This window comes from Microchirus variegatus (assembly GCF_963457635.1).
Source record: "Microchirus variegatus genome assembly, chromosome: 2".
Classification (NCBI taxonomy): Eukaryota; Metazoa; Chordata; class Actinopteri; order Pleuronectiformes; family Soleidae; genus Microchirus; species Microchirus variegatus.
Genome location: NC_139803.1, coordinates 9,934,771 through 9,958,449, shown reverse-complemented (window position 1 = coordinate 9,958,449; position 23,679 = coordinate 9,934,771). Strand labels below are relative to the sequence as shown.

Below are 23,679 nucleotides of genomic sequence, written 5' to 3'. Positions count from 1 at the left end.
AGTCACTCCGCCGCCTGGTTTTCCATGTAGCCGTAGTAACAGGGCGGGTCAGGAATCCGAGAGGGGCGGATCTTGACGAGAACACGACTCGCCTTGTTGTGTGTATTCCCGTGCTCGCATCGCCATCTTGTTGCAATCCTATTTTTTACGTATACGAGGATCTACTTTGCGTTCAGCCGGATTAGAAATTGCCCTTGTGCTTTTCAGGAGAGACAAATGCGCTCGGTGCTGCGGCTGTGAACCGTGCACACGGCTTTTCGTAGCGGGATACTACACACCCCCTCTTCGCTATTTTTCCTCTTTCTGTCCCGGGCCACCGGGTTGCCTGCCGTGAGGTTTTTTTTTTACGCGCAATGAGCATCGACATACTTTTGGAGGCGGCCAGATATCTGGAATGGCAAGCCCAGCAACAACAGATAGCACGTGGTAAGTTTGAACGTCGGGACTGGTGCGACGAGCTGAACGTACGTGACACACAACAACACAAAAAAACACACAACACAACAACCCGACGCTGCATTTTCAGGAACTCGTATCCCGTTACTACCAACGGCTGCTCTCGCATATTTCAACCGACCCGCCTATGAGGAACGGAAGCGTGTGTAGTTTGTGTTTTATCGCCCTGAGCCTGTGCCAGAAGTACGGCTCGAGTCGGTGCGGACTATCCGCAATTCCTACGTGTTGCTTTAAACGTTGCACACGCGTGAAACTAGCAAAGTTGTTTTTACCAAATACTTTGCGCGCTCTGTGTGTGTGTGTGTGTGTGTGTGTGTGTGACAGTTTCGACACTCTGGTGAGTCACTGTGCGCGTGCACGTACACACACACACATACACGCGCCTGTACTCGTTTTTGTTCCCCCAACAGGAATGTATTTTTTCCTGGCGGAAACAGCAACTTTTTCGGCACAAGTGGACAAAACATAGTGTCTGACACGAGTTAGGGCTGAGAAAACGCTAATGTTTGGCACGAACTGGCCCTGGTTGAGGTTAGAACGGTGTGTTCAAATGAATGGAAGTCGGTGCAGAGTCCTGAAAAGGAGCGCCACACAAACCTGTGTGTGTTTCACTCGCAGCAGAGGAGTTCCTGTATGTCCGTGCTCTTGGTACCTATTGTTGTGAACTAACTTAGTGGTGTGTTACTCCACAACTGCTCGAACTAAATGTCGTAATAGTCATTCGTGAATACATATTCGGGCATAATATGCTATCGATTTGGCCCAGTTCTTTTTTGCCCGTCGAGCTCTAACAGGGCGGTGGCGAGCAGAGCCTGCTCTTTACATAATACCGTGACACCGCTCAGCTATCTCATGACACACACACAGGGGCGGGCACTCCGCACCCCGTCCCGTTTGCACACTTATTGTGTGTGTGTGTGTGTGCGCGCGCGAGCACGTGTATCAAAATATGTGTTTTATCGATTTGTGACCAACGAGTTGTCTCAGTCGAAACTATAGTCGGTGTCGAGGTGAACGAGGGCAGGGAGTGCTGCTGCTTTTTTGTGTTTCTCCCCCTCTGATGACGTGTCAGACCAATCCCCCCTCCCTCCTCCTCCTCCTCCTCCTCCGCATACTTACCGTACCGCGTGCTCGGCTGCAAGGTTCCGCCCACATCGACCACGTGCACATACCCCCCCCCCCCCTCCCTCTCTTGGATACACACCTACTCGCACCCAAACACATACACATCCGAGACCCCGCCCTTCCCATTCAACACAATGACAGTGGCGGGTCAGTGATATGGGGGGGTTAAGTAGGGCAAACCCTCCCCCTGCTCACCCACACCCAGCCTCTCTCAATGCAGAAGTTACGTAATTTACGTTTGCGTGCATTTGACAATCTGGGGCATTGTGTGTGTGTGTGTGTGTGTGTGTGTGTGTGTGTGTGTGTGTGTGTGTGTGTGTTTGTCTGTGAGCTTTGAGGAAACATCTCGCTGACATCAGCGTCCACGTTAGACATTATTTTTTCCTCTGCTTTTTTCAGCCTTTATTTTGAAATTCACCTCCTTTGCATGTGTGTGTGAGTGGGCATGTGCTTGTTTTACAAATGTGTGTGTGTGTGTGTGTGTTCATCATTGACACCACTGCATTCTTGGGATCATCGCTGCAACAGTCGATCAAACTATTCATTAATAATCAACTGTTTTGAGTACAGATTTGAGTGGGATGTTATTAGTAAGTTCAGGTTTATTGATGATTGTAAATGTGTGTTTTTGTGCACAAAAAGGATTATGAAAATAGTCATTAGTTGCAGCCAAACCAAATCAATATGCCATAGTCCTACTTTCAAATAATCACAGCAATGATGCTATAATAAATGCTAATGTTAGCAATGTCTGCTGTTTGCAGCATCTTAAATATGAAGATTTTATATTTAATGTAAAAAAAACCTTGATGTTTCACCCCTTAACGTGAAACCTTTGGCTCTTCTTTCTGAGCAATGAGTCTTTAAAGCAAAGTAGGAGTTTGACAGCAAGAAAGGATGAGAAATAATATGATATCCCAAGGTTATATAGACATCATTAACAATGTCTGATTGTGAAACTTAATGATGAGTAAAGTACAGAAGAATAGTTTTGTTGTGCAAGACGGCGCTATCTTTGTTTGCCATGTCACGTAGATATGTTACTTCATGGCATGTAGTGATTCTGGTTTGTTTTAATCGTGGCTGGCGTTGTGTGTGTGCAGGCTCGAGGAATCCCTGAGATCTTCAGCCTTTAATGTTGCTGTTTCCATAGTAACCGGGGGGCTTTCCACATTGCTTCGAGTCCACGTGATTCGGCGTGCTATAACTACTCGCGTATAACGAGTGTGTGTGTGCGCGTGGGCCTGTACATACTCAATGGGAGCTCAGTGTGGGAAGTGTCCTCACTTACAGTGTGGTTTCTTTTTTTTAAAAACATATTTTTAGGCTTGTGTTGCCTTTGTGTGATGTAGAACGACACTAAGTTTATATGCTGCCAAGTTGAGTGGCTCTTTGGACAGCACTCGGCTGCTGTTGGTCAGATGGCCCTGACAGCTCGTGCAGAAAGAAGTGTTGGACTGGTCCAACCACAAGGTAGACGGAGGGGGGGTTCACTCCGGTTAAGACACAATTTCTCATTTATTTATTATTTCACCCTCCCATGTCTGATTTCACCAGTGACATCATGCTTTGTGTGCGCTCCTGTTCACAGTGTTAAAGTGTTCCTGATACAAACAAAGCCACATACACGACAGCATATTTTCAATGCAGTAACAAAATGGATTTTACGAGGACACACTTGGCGCCTATAGGTTGCAAGTGCTTTATGATTGATTGGACTGAATGTTCAGGTTTCTCAACATTTAACCAGGATGTTTGCATGTGTATTAGTGACTTAACTTGACTTTATAGAAAATAATTGTCGCAGTAAACAGCTGTGAAGCAGTACTTCTCCAAAAAAAATTAATGAATGATAATGAATTCAAGAAAATTATATAAACTGTAGACACATAAAATCAGGTTCATATATATCACAATATGATTTCTTCAAACCATATTTCTCCTATGGATTTAATGGTTAATCATTGGTCAAACACAGTGTATTCACCACACCCATGTGTTTGCTTTGGATGTCTTGCCTCAGCTTTGTGAAATGTTTCTCTGTTGTTTTCTGTGCATGAAAAAAAAGATCAAAACCCACAAATAACACACATTTCTTCCACTTCCACTCAGGAGGAGGAGCAAAAATCAGTCTTCAAGTATCTGACATTTATCATGGTAACTGCCTAATTTGAAAATAGCAAATTACAACATTTAAAAAGAAATAGGAGTGGTTAAGTTTGCCATAAATCTGAACCATGGGCAGCTTGTCTGGCCTGTCAAAAGAGTCTTTTCACCCTTCACCTTTAAGTAAAACTTCTTTTTGCTTCATCTTCAACAGAAGAGGAGCAGCGCAAAGAGAAGGAGCTCATTAGCAGGGAGACAGAGTCGAGGCGATTGGAACTCGTGACTGCGACGTCTCAGACGGTCAGAACCAACCACATCACCTGGGGCGATGACGCCCGCCGCCAACAGCCACACCACCCGCCTGTCCCTCCGCCCCCCTCTCTCCCGCCTCCCCACATCCCCATCGCCGTCATCCCGATGGTCCCGGTTGTTACTGCGACGCCCTCGGTCCCGCCGATTCCACTCACAGCGGCGCTTGCTACGTCAATCAAAAGTTCGCCGCCATATAAGAACACTTCCTCCCCTCCACAGCAGCAGCATCATCAGAAACATCAACAACAACAACAGCAGCAGCAGCAGCAGGCCTCCTGTCACCTGTTGTGTGCCTCCCAGATAAAAGTGGAGGATAGTCCGCAGCTGATTTGTGTACAGCCCAGCCAACCGCAGCCTCAGGTTCAAATTCAGTACCCAGCCTCCATCAGCACCAATGGCTCAGGCGCTCAACATACATTGGTCACTCATCAAGCTCCACCCACATCCCAGCCACGGACAAATGGCGTGTCCATGGAAGACATGAGGGCGATGGAGGGGAAGAGGAGACCAGGGGGGTCAGTTTGTGTGTATGTGTGTGTGTTTATCCAACTTCATACAAGACTGTTAGTGAGTTTATGTTCGTATTTAATGATTTGTTGTTTTGTTGTTGTTTTTTTTACCCAGAGCGGGGACCAGAGAAGTTCATAATAAACTGGAGAAGAACAGGTTTGTTATAATAATCTAAACCTTGTTGCAACCTTGTTAAGCTATGTTACCTAAGATCATGACATTTGTTCACTCTGTAGTGAAAATGCACAATCCCTCATCGGCAGTATTTGCATTAATAGCTGTTAAACTTTTAAAATTTAAATGAAATACTGAGAGTATAGCTTGCCAAGAGCTCTGGAAAGCAGCGCCAATGGCAGCTTAAGGTTTGCTCATATAACTTCTTTGTCTTTGCCGGAGGTAGCATGTTCACCAACCACCTCCAGCCTGACTCGTGAGTCACTGTCATGCCCAGTCGTCCTTCAGCAGGCTTATTATAACCTCCTGTTCTTTTTAAAATGCAATGATGCTGAAGACTGAAAAAAAAAAAGGAAAGGAAATTTTTACATTTGGCACCTTTAACCCCGCCCTCAAGCAAATGACCAACACTAACTAATTCATTGAGGATGTTCTCATTTTTGAATATAAATGAGGACATTCAGCTCATGGCAACCAAATCAAAAATTTGATTCTTTTTTTTCTTCGTTTCTGGTTCTTGGCCCTCCAGGCGAGCACACCTCAAAGAGTGTTTCGAAATGCTGAAGAAGAATGTTCCAAATGTTGACGAGAAAAAAACCTCCAACCTCAGTGTCCTCCGCAGCGCTTTGCGTTACATACAGGTAGGGGACATTCATATGCTTATTTCTCACAGCTATCTCATTTGTTATGCCACAACCTTTTTGGGTGCCTCTCCCTTCTTTGATTTCAATTTCTTCATGTTCTTGGGAAAAAAGCACATTGCATTTATTTGCTTGTCTTGTGATCATGATATGGCATCTGCTGATTCATGGTTACTTAGTTGTGAATAGTCTACACACAATCTAATGACATGGAGTTTTTTTGTATGTAAATGTTGTGTAACCATACCCTGTAGTCATGCATGGTGGAGTGGAGCTGAGTTTTCAGTCTTTAAATGCAGCGATAACCATTCTGCACTGTGGCAGAGATGAATTGAAGCTTGGATCTCAAAGCAGTGGGGTTTTTTTTGTGTGGAGCAGAGCAGAACTATCATGATTTTTGACAGCAGTGGGATGCAGCGTTCGCAACGGGAAGTCAGTGGAAGATGCTAAATTAGGCCGCGAGACGGAAGAACTTCCAAGATCTCGGGTCCGTCTTTAGGGAGCACAGTGGAGAGCTTTGAGGTGTGTCCACGACTGATGATGAGGATGATGGGTTTGATGTGAGCAAATCATCGCAGCTGCTGATGGGAATCCATACTGCACAGCTTTATAGATTTAAGGGAAATGTAGCTTTACAAAGATAATATTTTTGTGGTATGCACACACATATGAAAGTGATCCTTTGGGGAACATGTTAAAGAACCATCAGTTTGATCTCTTAGTAGTTCTGGTTTAAATATCCATCTTGAGTTAGCCAGCACAAGTAGACAACAATAAATACAGGACCGAATGTGTCACTTAAAGCACATTCAGGGTTGGTCGGGGACACATTATTGACGGCCCACTAAGCTGACAACCCCTGACCAGCTGCTGTCACAACAGACACATCCAGCCTTTAATGTCAGTTGTGAACAGACAAACATAGCAAAGTCCACTTTGTTGTCAGATCTCTCTGGACAGGTGTTAATACTCGGCCTAAACCACTACATGCTTGTTGTTTACAGTATTATCGTCTTTGTTTGTTTTCACTTTTTGGCAGGCAGACTATTTCACAGGTTGATGACAATATCAGATATTTCTCACATGTGAAAAATCACATACTGTAAGTGTTTCACCCATTTAAACCCATATAAAACGTAAAGTTATTTTTATATATACAGACACTAGAAAATAACACTTCAGTCTGTTTATATCAACATAATACAGTTGTTTTTAAGCCATAATCTACATCGCCAGAACAGTTCATCACAACCTGTTCCTAACTTGTTCTATTGAGCTGCACACACACACACACACACACACACACACTCTCTCTCTCTCTCTCCTTAGCTGTGGTGAAAATGCAAAAGCTGCACTCTTCTTCTAGATAAACCTCTGCAGTATCTCCCAAAAAAATGTATTGTTACAGCTCTTTTGTCCATTGAATTTGTTTATTTTTTACAATATAAGCTATTTTCTTAGATTAGTATTTGCAATTCATAACTTGGATATGTTTATTTATACAAAATGGCTTATTTCTTTGTGTTACTACATCATTTTTAATGTCATTACTCAACAATTGTACACACAGCCCTGTTCACCGATGATTTAAGCTCTTCATTCAAAAATTATATACAATGCGGTGAATGGATAATTCTTTCTAGTTATTGAATGTATGCCCTTGTGAAGAAAAAAAAATCACATTTGGGGCAGCGTGGCAGTGGGCTGGCTTTTGTTATAGATGAGTGATTCGACCTGCTTTCTTCTCTCCCCTCCACCCTCCCCTCCGTCTCGCTGCCTCGCCTCAAATAAACCTGCAAACCTCCGTCCCCTCTCCCCGAGCCATGTGAAATCTGAGCACATGGCTAGTGCAAAAGCTGATGACATCACCGTCAGCCTACTCTGCATCTGCAAAGGCAGAGTGGGGAGAAATAGATCGAGAGAGGCTGACGGCACATGCAGAGCGAGACAGTACCACTTCTCTGTGACGGGGGGGGGGGGAGAGTTGTATCAGGTTTTCTTTGTCTCCTAACCTCTTTATCCCCCCCCCCCCCTTGTCTTGTCTTCACCTCAGTCCATTTCATCCCGCGTTGCCCTGTTGTCACTCGCCTTGAGAACACTTGGTAGCCATAGCAACAAGCAGCAGGTTGGCCAGGACACTGTAGTCGGTCTGTTCCCTCTGTGCCTGTCGTCATGGGAGAGTGTGCGTGAGGATGTGTGATATAAGATCGCGCCAATCTAATTCTGGTTATTACATTGGTGTTGGTGGATACTGACGGAGTAACCGCTCTGAGTGCTTCACAGATTTCCATCGCTCCTGTTGCAGATGCACTTTTGTAGTCAAACGCGTACGCGATTGAAGCAGAGACACCGGCGTATCATCACACCTGAGTGATTTTCACCTTTTTGTATTAGGGAGTATGTATGCGTTTGTTGAAAGAGGAAGGATAAAGGGAGGCATAGATGAAGATGTGGGGGAGGAGGGTTAAAAGGGGGGAAGGGTATCCAAGGAGAGATGGATGGGGGGTGTAGAAGGAGAGCAAGCGTGGGATAGAGAGGAAGAGGCGGGGGGAAGGGTTTGGAGTGATCTGAAGCACCCTACTGGCAATCGTCCAGTGACATCACTGCTTAAGTAAAAATACTCCAATGCAGTGTTCACCCAATTTGTCCCCTTGTGCTTTTTAACAAACTGCATTTTCAGATCAGCCAAATCCTCACAGATGAAGGTTGCCAAGGAAACTGCTCTGGGTGGCAGTTGTTTCCTTGGTGATTTGCTGCAGGGCTAATGGCGTCTGGGGTTTGTACGGGAACATCTCGAAATGATGTTCGGCGATAAGCAGTTGTAGTTTTCGCAGTGGCTCGCCATTCATTCATGGTGTGTGTTCAGTCGTGTCGTGCATTCACTTCAAGTCAGGGTTTCTCACTTTAAGTCCCGGAGAGCCACTGTCCTGCATGTTTTAGGTGTTTCCCTGCTACAACACACCTGATTCAAATAAATGGGTCATTATCAGGCTTCAGCAGCGCTCACTGACAAGCTGACCATGGATCAGGTGAGTTTGAGCAGGGAAACGTCTACCTTAATTCTTGCAGACGGTACAATTTAATCATGGTGTGTGCATATGTACCAGGCCAAGGATAGAAGTAATACAAGGAAGAAAAACAGACTCAGATCAGTTAGACTAACTTCTAGTCGAGACAGGAAAGTCACTGTTAACACAGCGGGTTCATCAGAACCAAATAGTCCCCTCTTCAGTTATTTAACCAAAGTTTTGTTGACTTGAGCCGCAGCTGAGACTTAAAATAAATGGTGTAATGTGTAATATTTACATGTGCGATTGTAATTTTTAGATTCATGTGTTTTAGTGTTGATAATGGAATGAACAATTAGCAAAATATGCTGCTCAACAGCCTGCACTTGGCAGAGGTATCAGAGGGTTTGAGGTATAGATCGAGGTTTTTGTTTCGGTTTTGGGGGGGACTGAGGAGGACTGTGATGTATGCTGTAAAGTCGTCGAATTTAGTACTTGTTTTTGTGCCATGATGCAGAAACCAGAAGTTCTGTAGGCCATTTAACAGGGCTGCCACTAAGCCTGTTTCAAGATCTTGGAGACATTATTCTACATTTTGTTGCTTTTATGAAGTTGATTTGCTGTCAAAAAACTTTCATCCTTCACATGTGACTTCTAAAAACTCCCCCTACAAGTTTTGGGATGTGGAAGCAAACAGGGATGGGGAATCTTTAGGTATCTAATGATTTTATTCAATTACAATACAGAGGGTGCTGTCACTGCATCTTAATTCATTGGATTTATTAGTCTGAGGAAATCAGGAGAAGAAACAACTGCTGTTAGAGACTTTCAGTCTATAGTGGTTGTAGTTGTATTTTTTCTGAGCTTTATGCATCTGTGGAGCAATATTGACAACAGCAAAAATAATTGGATGTGATTTTTGATCCACCCTGTCCAAGTGAAACGGAGAAACCAAAGAGAGATGTTGCCGCAGTGATGAGCAACTTCTTACGCAAGTCCTCCATCTGATTTAAACTGAAAATTATTCATACATGAATACAGCCATATTCACCACTCTTACTCACTACTTCTGTATTCTTTTGTAAGTGCCGCAATGTGAGCTAAACTCTGAGACTGAGGCAAATAGATGCAGACGGCTGCAATTATTGACTTTTCTGCAAAAGATTCATAATCGTTCAACAGAGGATTACAATTCATCTAAAAATCAAGTTTCTTTTCCACTCTTAGAAGCACATTGTTTGGATTGATAGCTGATGTGAGATATCGAGGTCGTTCTGGAAGAGTTCACCAAGTTTGCAAAGATCATTCTGATTTTGAAGACTCAGGAAACTCAGTGTGTGCGAGGCTTTAAAGGCTTTTGTGATGCACCGTTACACCTGGAAGTTTTCTGTTTCTTTTTCAAAGCATGTGTTGAAAATGACTACTAATAAGTCTTTGGATTGTTAGTTTCTAGTAGCATGATCAGGTAAATCTAAACAAAACCAGTGTTCTTCTGGTTTAATTTTTACCAATATGATTAGTTCGCCCCTTCCTCTTTCACCCCTCCTTCCTCTGCCCTCCTTTCCCCACCCGTTTCCCTCCTGTACCTCCCCTGACCCCCTGTAGTAATCTGTGTTAATGTTCTTAGTCTGTCACGCTGTTTGCTGTTTACGTGTCAGCTGACCCACACAGGAACTAGGTCACAGGGACGGCGTGGTGAGGTTGGGAAAGCAGCTCTCCCTCTTTTTTCTCAATAATTCAAGTTTCAAGTTGTCTGTCCCTCCGCGTCCCTGTCCTCCCCCTGCTGTGTTTTTGTTCCTTCTTTCCAAGTTACTACTCTGACTCATGACGCAGCTTTGCCAGAAATGAACACATTGATTCACTCTCATGTGACGTCAGAGCTGTTGAGGACGACGAGGATGAATTGGTGTGATTGTTAGAGGAGACAGGAAACAGCAGGATGTCCACTCCCACTCTGACCCCCCCCCCCCCCTCTCTCTCAAAAACAAGCGTAGTGTCCAGGAAGTGGGGAGGTAGACAAAAGCATTGCAAACACACTTGTATGAGTATGCATACCTTCCCACTCGTTTATGAAACTGGAAGTGGAGAGAACATTGTGTGGGAAAGGACAATGTCAGACACTTGATTTGTGGATATTTCAGTCTTCTTTCTGTACACAAGGTTTACTCTGCTATAGAGGCACAAGACAAGAGAGTTTATATTCATATTTTCAGAAATAATTGAGAAAGATAAAGAAAAGTTCTATATTAACCCATATAATATTAAATCAATTACTATTATTAAACATACAGTATATACAGAGGGTATAAGATTGTACAATATTGTGTCTTATATTCCCTTTTCGGCCCAACCCATGCAATCTGATGAAATTTTGATTTCATTTTCGCTAACTATATAAACACACCTGAGCAGAAAAAGTACTGATAGTGTTTCAAATCGGTTTGAATTTGTGAAATTTGGAAATATGTCACAGTTCAAAGTTCGCTTGCCTCGTTTTTATGGACAAAAATAAAAAAAACACCCTAATTTTGTGACTTCCGCACAATTACTGTTACTATATTTTATCACTGCTAAAAATGCGATATGAATCATAACTGACTCAACAACAAGAGAAGACTGAAGAAAATGTAGTTTTTAAAGCCTGAATATGTGACCTATAACGACTATAATCCATATCAGGAGGAGTGTATTATTCCCACAGCAAATTATCATGAGTTTAAACAGAGGGATAAAAACAGTTCAACAAAGGTTGAGGATGGAGTGATTGCTTGATAACATTGAAAATTCTACTGTAGAACGACCCACCCTAACCCTAAGGGGAGCTCTGTATGTAGAAGAGGATAAGAACAGCTTTGTAGTATATTTTTTATACACTCATCATCTCCTCTTGCTGTCTGTGTCTCCTCTGGCAGACCCTGAAGCGCAAAGAGAAGGAGTATGAGCACGAGATGGAGCGCTTGGCTCGAGAGAAGATCGCCTCGCAGCAGCGGCTGTCCGAGCTGAAGAACGAGCTCGGCCAGAGCATGGACGTCATGGAGATCGACAGAGTTCTGCGGCAGACCATCCAGCCGGAAGACGACCAGGCGTCCACGTCCACTGCCTCAGGTGTGTAGGGTTGAGTGGAGTGGAGCCTTTAAATATAACATAACCACTGTCACATGAGTTCTTATCAAGCCTGTCAGCTCCACATGACTCTCTGTGTCACTCAGTAGAGCAGTGTTTAGATTGCATGATCACTTAGATTAGTATGATTAGTGATTAGTTTCATGTCGAGACAACAGCAAGTGAGATGGCTGCGAACAGGTTTGAGTTTGACTGAAGACACAAAGAAGCTTTCATGGAAAGTGTGAAAAAAGTGAATTTTGCTGTTAAAACCCACTTGTCCAGCAGATTGACGGGATTTCTGCTCACGGTTTAAACCAGGCATTACGCACTGAAGCTTTAACTGTCTATAGGCACGGTCACATACACTCACAGAGTACACTACCTTTAAAAAGTTTTCCTTTTTTTTTCATTAAAAGGTGTTTTCCATTAAAAGTCACACTTTTATTCATCAAAAGAGTTGCAAAATGAATAGAAAATATAGTCAAGACATTGACAAGATTAGAAATAATGATTTTTATTCAAAATAATAATTTTGCTTTTGTCTGAGAACCAGCAAAACCGTTTTCAGCTGTGCTAACATCATTGCACAAGGGTTTTCAAGGGTTTTCTAATCATCCAATAGCCTTCTAATGCGATTAGCAAACACAATGTACCATTAGAACACTGGAAATGGGCCTCTATACACCTATGTACATATTAAATTAAAACCAGACGTTTGCAACGAGAATTACCACATTAACAATGTATAGAGTGCATTTCTGATTCATTTAATGTTATATCCATTGAATTAAAGTGCTTTTCCTTAATAAATAAGGACATTTCTAAGTGACCCCAAACTTTTAAACAGTAATGTGCATAGAAATCTTGTCCTGCATCAATTTGTGACACCTGACTGTATCCCTCTATGTCCCACAGAAGGAGAAGACAACTTTGAGCAGGACATGGACGACGATGTCTCCGCTCCTCCTGCTCCGACGCCTCTGCAGAAACCGACACCTCCCATCTTACACGCTCAGCCACTCCTCACCTCTCACCTGTCGATCCAGCACGCCGCCCTGCCCATCTCCGGAGTCCTGACCGCGCCGTCGCTCTCTGGTCCGCCTCCCCCTCAAGCCATCGCTCCGGCGCCAGGCCCGCCCCCGCCGCTTCCAGCTCATCCCATCCAGACCCCGACCATGCAGGTGCAGCCCACCGTCATCGCTCACGCCGTCTCCCACCCTTCGGTCATCCAAGCTGTCAATCACGCACTTCCAGCCAATCACAAGCACCTGGCGCACATCGCCCCGTCACCCGGCCCGACGTCCTCCGCCCCCCAGCCGATAACGGTGGCTACGGCAGGTGCTGCCACTCATCAGCAGATCTCCGCGCAGCCCATCGGACACATCATCACTCACCTGGGAGGTCCGCTATCCTCCCACCTCCCGACTCTTTACCCCCAGGGAGTGTCCGTCTCTCAGCCCACCATGGTGGGCCACATCACTCACACGTTCACCCACCACACTCTTCCACACGTCCAGGCGAACCCTCAAGCTAACACTAACGGAGCCCAGGTGAACAGCGCGGCCTTGGTGAGCCAGGGAAACCCGTCGCTAGGGAAACCGACGGCCGTGCTCGCACCTCACCCGCAGCTGGTCGGACAGGCTGCCGTCCTCAACCCAGTCACCATGGTTACAGTGCCAACCTTTCCCGTCAGTACACTCAAACTTGCCTGATAGAAAAATAATAATATTAATAATAATAATAATAGTTAAAAACAAGCTGGGACTGAAGGAGCAAAAAGGTTCAGAACATTCGGACGAGTCTTTACACTCTGATCAATAATCGATAGAGAATCTCTGACTCCAGATATTGAGATCACAGCTCTGATCGTGTGTGAAGAATAACATTAAAAGCAGAGTCAGTGGGTCCGGCCATTGTTTATGAAAATAAGACTGTGACATTTGTCTTTGCTGCAAAGACAGGAACTCTGTGTTCCCTTCCTCCCTTCCTTCCCTTCTCCTCTCTTTCCTTCCTTCCTTCCCTTCTCTCCTATCTTTTACAACCAGAAGCACTAACATAATAAGCTCACACTCAGGCATCAAGGGTTTTACCTTAATTATTCATTCATCTAACTGAGGGCGGTGGGGACACAAGAGAGCAGTTTGTCCTGAGGCAGCACGCGCCCTTTTTGTATTCACGTAGCCACACAAGTTGTTGTTGTCGGAGAATGACGTCACTGATGTGTTTGAGAGCAACGGCGACCGCATTGCATCGATGTTCAATTTCAATGGAATATATCCTCCCCACAAACCGCCCCCACCTCCCAGAAATGTAGTTTTAAAGGTGAAGAACTAGAGCCAGGACGGCCGCATGTTGCCTTTACAGACTACTGGACGTCTGCCTGTTGTTTCCTCGTAGGAAACCAGCAAACTGCAGAGTCAGCAGCAGTCCTGATACAGATTAGCGAAGTGGTTTCAAAGTCAGGAGGAGAAAGCGAAATGGGATTTCCATGTTTTTTTTTCTGATCCCAACGAATAATCCGGAGTCTGATCTTTTTTTGAAACCAAGGGCTTTTGAAAAACGCGGTAATGTTAAAGTTAGAGGTCCAGTGTGAAAATAATCAAATGATTCTCAAAACATTGGCTTTTATGAGTTTTTCTTTTTTTTAAATTGAATGTTTGGACAGCGTACGGTCATCACAGATGCTTGAAACGACTCGGTGGCAAACGATCTCAAAACACTCAGCTGTCATTGGCGATGTCTTTTTGTTGTTTTTTCTTTTTTTCTTTTTAAAACACAAAATAGGAGAATACAGGTTTCCATCACTCTAATGCAACAGCTCCCTCTACTGCCTCATCCTACACGTCATACTGATGTCACACACACACACTCACACACAACACCAACATGAGAGGAGGCACTTGTTGAAAACATTGGATTATCTTTTAAAACCTCAAGAGTTTTTCCCTCACTTAAAGCTCTAAAGAATGTTTCGGATACAGCACATACGCCTATTTAAAAGACAGATTAAACATGAGATAATCTGTTTCTAAATGTGGAATCGCGTCGCGTCACACACTTTTTCCCCCATGTTTTGTGAGCTCATGGTTTCACACGCTCACGTCTCCGTACGTCGTCGGCCGATCTGCTCCCCCTCTTGCCCCCCCACGCTGTTTCTGTACGTCCTGTCCGTGCGTGTACTCGAAATGTGTTTTATATTCTGTACTATAGTTAATCCTACTGTACCTGTAGCATGGCTGTTGTTCTCTTTGTTTATTCAGTTTGCCCTTGTGCATGACAGTGTGTGTGTGTGTGTGTATTTATATCTTTGTGAGGTCCAAATACATATCTTTGTGAGGACATTTTGACCTTTTTCAGGGTTAGAAATGGGTTTATGTTAGGGTTAGGGCACTTAAGGTTAGGGTAATGGGGTCTGTGATGTGTCCTCACTAAGATATAAAAACAAGTGTGTGTGTGTGTGTGCATATATGGTGAGCAAGTTATTTTTCTACACAGAGGTGATTTATGGTATGAACCCGCTCGGGGTGCTACGGTGTGTGCCTATACTCCTGAACACTGTGACAACTCCGGCGTAACACAAACACACAGACACACACACTGAGCGAATGGAAGAATCCTAAATGTGTGTGGGTTTTTTTGTTTTGTTTTGTATGTTTTTTCCACTTGTGTGTGTGTGAGAGCGGACTATGACATCGAGTGAGTTAAAAGAAAGAAAAAAACAAAAAAAGCCGTTGCTCTTTTATCAATAACAATGTCTAATATTCAATTAGAGGTTTTGTAATATTTGTATGTGTGTATGTATGTATGGAAGTTTTGTAAATTTGTGATTGTATGCACGTTTTTTTGGCATATGAGTGTATGTATCTTTAAAAATTGAAATGCTTGTTTATTTGTTGTTGTTTTTTTTGCATGTAGATTGCTGTTTAGTTTTTGTTTCTTTTTGTTTAAAAAATGTTTTTTTTTTTTTTCGTTTTCATGTTTATTTCTGGGACCATGTACAATACTGTATAACGTGGGCAGGATCTTGGACCTCATGCTACATTGATATTATATATGAATATAAGAACATGTTTTCCCTATGGAGAAAGTTTTAAGTTATATATCGCCTGTACACTTTGGGCTGCCTTTAAGATCTAACTGTCCACTGTTTAAGATAACAATGATGATAATGGATTTAAAAAAAGACATATTAATGAAGAATTATGCTGATGAAATAATAAAGATTCTTAATAAATCTTATTACATTTACAACACACCTTGTTCCTGTGTTTAATTTTTAATGAAAAACAACAGTAAAAACACTGGAAATGCAGTTTGGGATCAGGGTTATTTATTTATTTATTTAAAACCTAACCTCACCGCAGTGACCACTAGAGGGCAGTGGTGCAACACTGTCCATCCATTTTCCATTGAACTGCACTATTATCATAGTGACTAACTGAGGAGCTGCTCTGAGTAGAAAAAGGCATTGATTCTTGCAGCAGAGCACATTCGCCTTCAGCTATAGTGATTTTAAAATATAAACAAATCAATCCACCTGCTGTGAACCACTGCTGACATGCTCTTGAACGCATCACTGTCTGTGACTGCTTAAGGCTGGACCGTTCTCCTGGCTGCACGTTACGGAGACTCATAAGAGAGTAAAGTTCACACATAGACCTCCTCAAATCAGATTATTGACAATTTGACAACAACAAACCTGGTTGCATTTAGTTGCATAATGACTAATATTTAGATTTACAGACTCATTTTCTAACACATAGAACCTGATTTCTGATTGTTTAGCTTAACCCACGATAGAAAATCCAGTTTAATGGACAAATTAAATGAACCCAAACAAGAATCTGTCCTTTAAACACTTAAATTCATTGTCTATTGTCTATAACAACGTGAACTAAAATACTCACATTAACACACCTACACACAAAAATCAGCCATTTTAAGGGCTAAAAGGGGTGGTTTATGGCTTCTTCTTTTTTTGCTCTAGGTGTGAGAATTTAATAAAAATATGACATTGCAAAAAAGAATAATAATAATGCATATAAACACGTTTCTGCTTATGTCAGGTTGCAACAATCATACAACCAAAAATAATCCAGTTTGCATGAAAATCTTGGCAATTTAAGAGTTAAAAATGTGAATGATTATACATATTTGTATGATGAGGATTGATGCTGTTTATGAGCACATTTTGATGCTCTATGTGTGTTAAACTTTTTTGAAGGCCCGTCTCAGGGTTAAAAGATGAACTGCAGTTTTTTAGGAGATTTGAACAAAGCTCCACGTCTGCTGCAGGTTTCTGAAAGTCACTCTCCAATTTCACGCACGTCCAGCTGAGGAAAAGCTCAGCGTTATTGTCAGAGTGACCAGACGAGGACCTTTAGTGGTGCAATGTGGCTCATTTCCTTTTGCCCTCACTCTGTCTCCTGTAGGGAGTTCAGAATATGTACAGTATGTGAGTCTTTGGTGAGTCAGCAGGGCTGCTTGTGCTGCATCTGCTCCTGAATCCTCTCCAGCACCTCCTGCATCCTCCTCAGCTGCAGAAGAAAGAATAGATGAGAGGTCAGTTTGGCTCTTTAAGTGAGTGACAAAGTGTGTGATAAAAAAAAAAAAAGATAAAAAAAAAGACCTCTTCATCTTTCTCAGAGATGAGTCTTTCCTTTCCGGAAGTGACAGCCAGCGGGAGAGGAAAATCAGCGTCGCTGCCTCCCTCTCGATGCTTCTCAAACAAACTGGGACACATATGATATATCACACATACACAGAAATGCACAGAAGAACACATTTTTAGCATATTTTGAGGATGTTTTAAACTGATTGGATTGGTTTTTGGGGCCACTGTTGTTTGTTTGTTGTGGGTTTATTTTGGTCTTGCAGATCTGGAGAGGCGGGGCTGACCTTTGACCTACTTCCTCTGGAGTGTAACGAGGCTCATCTAGCTGCAAATGCTCACACCTAACGCCTATCTGCTCCTCCCTATATAAGCCAGCTCAGACGTCACTCCAGTGCCAGAGTTTCCACTTAGTTCTCAAGCCAGTTGCACTTTTGTCACATAGTCTCTAACTCAGTAATTTAGGCATTTATTTACAGAATAATTCTGGGTATTATTCCTTTTTATTATTCTATTTTAATGAGGAAAAATGGAAGTCACAATCTCTGATCTGTGAGTGTTTTTGCTATTTCTCGTCCCCAAAGTACGAACTGAACTGGGCAAGAAAGCGCTTACAGTTTCAGCACCTACTGTACTGCAAGGTACAAATTACAATGTAATCTTCAAATTCATGCCATTGTAACAAGCCCTTGTTATTTCATGTAACTTTAATTGCATCTGTCTAAAGTGATTATGCTGCAAAAGACATCTTTTCATCTCACATGGGACCAACCTGGTTAATATAAATCCATCTGAAACCATCCACTGCACCATTTACTGCATAATCCAAGATGTCATCAAACTAAAAACTTTTAATACATTAAAAAATGTATAGTATTTCTTCCTGAAAACTTCAAAAGTATGTAAATGATAAATGCTCCTCCCACCTGCGCGACCTCTCCTCCACCACCATGCGCGTCATGTTCTGGATGCACTGCGCTCTGTAGTTCTCGTAGTGCGTCTCCCTCGTCACGTCCTTCAGGTCCTGCATGTGCGTCCTCACCAGCATGTTCCTCAGCAGCAGGAAGTCAGAGTGAGCCGGGTTCTCAACTGAATGGACGACACAGGTTTACAGGACAATGGATGCACTGTGTGATACATCATTATTATATGTACAGTCGTGCTCTACCTTCCACCACACCCCACGGATAAGCACGACCCCTGAACTTGTGTCCTTTGCTTTCCGCCTGAGCGTTACTCCCGATTACTGCGAATGGGATGCTGTTCTGCAGAGAGAAAATAACTGAGTTGTTCAATTCTAAGGTGACACCACATCATTTCTACTGTGACAAACTAAGGGGGAAAAAAACCTTGAGAATCTGCTCCTGCATCTTAAACTCTTCATCCTCATCAGAATCAGACTCTGGAAACTGGTAGATGTTGATCCCAAACTGCTTGATCTCCTCCTGGATCTTAAATATATAAACACAGAGGGAAAATACATATATTTACACCTCTATCTGAGAAATGTGAAGGCCTTGACACATGGTGACACTGAAAATAAGGTGAATTAAAGGTGCCATATGTAAGAATGTGGCCAAAAACGGTTACTACTTTCAAATTCAAAATACCGGGGCGTTTTTAGGTTTCGTTTTCTGACGTAACTGGCAACCCATGGTTGCTCGGCAGCTGAGACTCTACTGACTGCAATGATTGGTAGACGGCGGTAGGTGGCGCCACATGCCAAAACATGATTTCAAAACATAAACATGATTTGCATATTATTTTTAATGCAAATATTTTGGCTGTACTGTTGTTGTTGGTGAGTTTAGTTTGTTATATGAACATTATTCCTGAGTCTCTGTGACATATTAGGAGGATTTTATGGCCAGTTGCTTTAGATTTATTACATAATGCACCTTTAACTGCTGTTGCAACTATTCTGTCCTCACAACCATACCTTGGTCTTCTTCCTGCAGACCTCCGCTGGTGTCAGGCTGTCAGCTTTGGCCAGCACGGGAACGATGTTGACCTTTTCGTGCAAGGCCCTCATACACTCCACATCCAGAGGTCGAAGACTATATATATAAAAAAACAATACACATGTTTATGTTTGTATATGTATTAAATGTTTAGGCCCAGAAGATGCAGCAGTCGAAGTACCCGTGGCCAAACGGAGAGATGAAATAAAGGCAGCAGTGAACTCTGTTGTCCTGGATGTTCCGTCTGTTCAAGCCACTCTCGTCTCTGAAGAACTGCTCAAACTGCTGATCGATGTAGTCTTCGATTTGCCTCCAGCTGCACAGAGATACAAGTTGGATGGAGGATGAAACTGTGCAGTGTGGTGCTGAGGTGTGAGGAGAATGATGACCCCGCTGACCTCACCTCTCTGTGTTGTTGAGGGAATCCCCGAACCCCGGCGTGTCTACGATGGACAGCTGCAGCTTGATTCCCTTCTCCTCGATGCTGACGGTGTGTTTGACGATGTCGACCGTCTGACTGATGCGCTCTGCAGACGCACACACAAGCATCAGACGACATGAAGCTACAGAACAGACACAGGTACAGACCACTCTGCTTACACACACGGCCCTCCATATGCTGCATTTACAAAAAAAAATCCCTTTAACCATGAGATGCAGGGCCAGCCCAAGCGTTTATGAGGCCCTAAGCTGTTTTCCCACTACCTGTGCTTGAGTATTATTGATGTAACATTATAAATTGAGGATAAAATTATGTAAAATACTTGTGAGTACACACATAATGTCACACCTTCAGCATTAGGAACCTTCCTGTCTTTGTAGAGATCCGTTAGGAACAAACTGTTGATGAGTGTGGATTTGCCAAGACCAGACTCTCCTATAGAAGGAGAAAGATAAGAGAGAGACAGACTCTAATCACCCTAATTCATCAAATATCACATCTGTATGATGACCTTGAGTGTCCTGAAATGTGTCTATAATAAAATGTATTATGTAAAAAAGAGGTTTTCGGACTCACCTGCCACCATGAGTGTGAATGTGAAACCTTTCTTCAGTGTTTTTCTCTGAACCTGACTGGGCAACGTGGCAAAACCCACGTACTCCTTGTCGTGATCCTGCAGACAGAAAAAACAAACACACAATATGTAAGGATTTAAAGCTGCAGTGCGTAACTTTTAGCGGATGTATCATTAGGGAGCATTTGTGTGTATACACCAGCAGTGCAGGGGTCAATAAGCATTTATTTCAAATGACAGAAAAATATTACAGTAAACCTCTTTTCCTTTAGACAATAGGCTAAAACCCACAGTAAAATAGTTATATGGGTAGTAAAAGCAGACTAAAACACACCTGTGTAGAGTCTTGGGAGTCAAAGCGTCCCCATGGACTGTGTGGACGAGAGGCCGGGCTGACGGGACACTCCACAGACGCCTGAGACACGAGCTGCTTCTTCAGCAGCAGAGGCTGAATCCCTGCGTCCCCTCGGACACGGTGAGGTCTCTGTGGGGCTGTTGGAGATCCGGCTGTGGGGGTGCAGGGGGCGGGACGCTGCAGAGCAGGAGGAGGCGTCCCGGGAAGGCTGGGCAGTCTCCCGTTGGTTGCACCTGCCTCACAGTGACCAGGCACCTGCTGACCTCCTCGCTCCTGGTGCTGTTCACCAGGTCCAGAGGAGGGAGAGAGGTCTCTCATGGCGTAAGGGAAGTGAGCGTCCTCATGGTCCTCAATGGACAGAGTGGACAACTGGGAAGCAACATTACAATACATGTGGTTTATAATGAACTTTATTTGAGATTCTTTGGGCAATTTTTGCCTTAAAGGGGAGAGAGAGGGGAGCAGACACACAGAACACAAAACTAAAAAGGGAGTAACTAATCTGGATTTGCTCTAAATTTATGACACATTTCTCAATCTGATCATATCAACATGACTGGAGTTCTCATGTAAACGGACGAGTTCTTATTCTGGCATCCTGGCATCACTCTATCTGTCTCTTGTTACCCACAAAGCTTTGCAGAAGGCTTAATCCAGCTTATAATGCTTTAGCAGGATGCAGGGGGGGGGTATGGAGATTTAACCCTCAAACAGGGTCACACACACACACAAATAAACACACACGCACATGTTTATGCAGCTAACTTAACCGAACCACACATCAAAGTTTAGAAACTTCCTCAGAAATTAGGTTCCGCCTCATCAGGACCAGGTTTTGGTTCCCCATGCGGACAACTGGCCCTGATGAGGTCAGAAAAGAAGTGAAGCGCGCACACACACACACACACACATACACACACACACACACACATACACACACACACACACACACACACACACACACACACACACACACACACACACACACACACACACACACACACACAATTATTACAGACTATTCAACGTGGTCGTCCTACCTCCTTTTCTGTAAGAGTGGCAGCTTTTTGAAAGAGAATAAATAGTTAGTACTTGCTGTGTGTGACTTGGATGCTGACAAAATGAAAAGTAAATACAATAATTAACTGAGGAAATAGGTAGACTTACAAGGCTTTCATATTAAACTTACAGACAAATAACATTACTTAAATCTAGATTTTATGCCTTAGTTTAGATCAAACATCTGCATCAAAGACGTACCTTGCTTATTTTTGTTGCGGAGCCTGACCGGAGAGGACATGTGCTCCATTTGCTTGTGAAAATTGTCCCACAGATCAAAGTAGATGTTGCTCGGTTGGTGAGGCCACTTCTTTATACAAGAACTTATAAATGTGATGAGCCATATGGTGTCTGTGTGTCTGTGTGTCTGTGTCTGACTGATTACAGGTCCATGCATTAGACTTAGCTCCTTGTGCAGGCTGCTCTGACGTGGATCAGTGGAGTATTAGAGAGTGTGCATGTGGTGCAGCATGCACCAGTCAATACTGGCCAAACAGAGTAACAACAAGGATAATTCTCTTTGTGAAATGTTATTATTCTTTATTGTGCAACTACAAATGTTGTCTACACCTGAGGTGTTACTGCAGTTTTTTCTTTAAAATGCCAATATGGCATTTTCGGCACACCTTGACCTGCATGCATGCCAAGTTTCCAGAGTGTTTATGCACGTTTACTCTTTCAAAAATGACTGGAAAGCCACAGATATAATAGTCATCTGGAGGAACACATGGGTTCCTTGCACAAAAAACATCACCCAAACATTATTTGAATAGACTGAGCCTTTATTGTCTCACTTGGGAGGAACACAAAAATGGCACCGCACCATATACACACAAATGTGTATACATACAAGTGCACACCTTTTTAAACTTGCAGTTTAGAAACCTGTGCTTCAGCATCAGTTCGACTTTGTGCAGGATGTGGTTTGGGTGGGTTAGGGTTGGTGATCTTAGAGCTCAGTCATCTCACAACCCGATCAGAAATAAACTGTACCGAGCAGTTCCCTTTTTACCCCAGAGGACAGACAGCTCAACTCAAAACAGTAGTAATCCAATGTTTGTTAGAATAGAACAAAATACCTTTCCACTACCATTAAATTCCAAAATAGAATGGAAAAAATTTAAACTAAAGCATCAAAACACATGAACCATATGATCAGAAAGAAATACAATGGGGGGGAGAACTAAAATTAACTATTTTACATTTTCAGCAGCAAAATACACCAACACAAATTCGAATCATTCAGCAACTCAAACTCTGTCAGAGTGAAACATCTTCCAAAACAAAACAATATACGATCTCTGGTCCTGTTTCCGTGTGGTCATTGCGTTTTTCCTCCCACGAGTGAGTCATCTTTACGGTGAAATATCTCTAATTGTGCTAATTGGTGTTTTGACCTGAGGTCAGTGAGGAGTGAGGACTCTTCCCAATCAAATCAATACAGCATCTTTTTTTATTTACCCGGAAGTAAACTGTCGATATTATTGGATTTTTGTGACGCACTTTCTTCCAGAACGTTCCTGCATTTCTGAGCCCGCACAAACAGTTTTTAAGAGACAATGAAGACTAATGGACGTTACTTCACATATGAGACAGACTCTGGGTCACCTATATTTAAGGTTAGACACGAGAGTTGTTCAAATAGTGTGAATCTCATAATTAGAATGGAAAAAAAAATTCTATATATTCTGACCAGGACTCAGCTAGCAGAACTACGGAACTAGCATGCTGTAAATCACACTTTTTAACTGTACAGTTTGTGGGAAATTTCCAAATAAAGGTCCCTTATTCACACTTTTTAATCGAAACATACATTTTAGATGTAATAAAAACATAAATGTCCATATGTTTTGACCAGGGCTGACGAGGTTATGTTCAGGACATCGGTGACTATTAGCATACTGTAAATCAGACATTTCCACTGTACAGTTTTTGAGAAATTTTAAATTAAAAGTCCAATATCTGCACTTTTAAATCGAAAAATATCATATTCGAGGCGCAATAAAAACACAAATGTCCATAAGTATGTGACCAATAATAGGTTGTGTTCATGACATTGATGACTAATACCATACTGTAAATCAGGTATATTTACTATGAAAAAGCCTATGTAAAATAAAGACTCGATGTTAAACAGTGATTTTAAATGTAATTTTATTTTTCCTTTATTACGTTAGCTAACTAGTTCAAAACTTAGTTGCTCAAACCAAGTTGTAGTTTTCACAGCTCTGTGTATTGGA

The 23,679-nt window shown here is 42.8% G+C and overlaps 2 protein-coding genes across 2 annotated transcripts; one reads left to right on the top strand and one right to left on the bottom strand.

Annotated features, from left to right (window-relative positions):
• The first annotated feature begins 262 nt into the window (after positions 1–262).
• On the top strand, positions 263–15,615 carry LOC310939494 (max-binding protein MNT-like). The gene is made up of 6 exons (XM_083904263.1): positions 263–426; positions 3,902–4,514; positions 4,624–4,665; positions 5,213–5,324; positions 11,245–11,437; positions 12,353–15,615. Exons 1-6 carry the CDS (start codon positions 354–356, stop codon positions 13,147–13,149), a joined length of 1,830 nt encoding a protein of 609 aa, XP_083760389.1. The 5' UTR covers positions 263–353; the 3' UTR covers positions 13,150–15,615.
• A 1,293-nt stretch (positions 15,616–16,908) lies between these two features.
• LOC310944711 (septin-5-like) lies at positions 16,909–22,764 on the bottom strand (the record flags this gene model as incomplete). The annotated part of the gene is made up of 13 exons (XM_083910519.1): positions 16,909–16,974; positions 17,067–17,169; positions 17,975–18,137; positions 18,217–18,313; positions 18,398–18,499; positions 18,988–19,105; positions 19,191–19,325; positions 19,413–19,536; positions 19,800–19,886; positions 20,028–20,124; positions 20,333–20,749; positions 21,641–21,692; positions 22,736–22,764. The coding sequence occupies 13 exons, from the start codon at positions 22,762–22,764 to the stop codon at positions 16,909–16,911; spliced, it is 1,590 nt and encodes a 529-aa protein (XP_083766645.1).
• Positions 22,765–23,679: the final 915 nt, after the last annotated feature.

What these genes read in the sequence shown, in the direction of transcription:
- LOC310939494 (XM_083904263.1), top strand. Translation starts at nt 354, where the DNA reads ATGAGCATCGACATACTTTTGGAGGCGGCCAGATATCTGGAATGGCAA. An exon ending in AATAAACTGGAGAAGAACAG is followed by an intron (nt 4,666 to 5,212) that starts GTTTGTTATAAT and finishes TTGGCCCTCCAG; the next exon opens with GCGAGCACACCTCAAAGAGT. An exon ending in GTCCACGTCCACTGCCTCAG is followed by an intron (nt 11,438 to 12,352) that starts GTGTGTAGGGTT and finishes TATGTCCCACAG; the next exon opens with AAGGAGAAGACAACTTTGAG.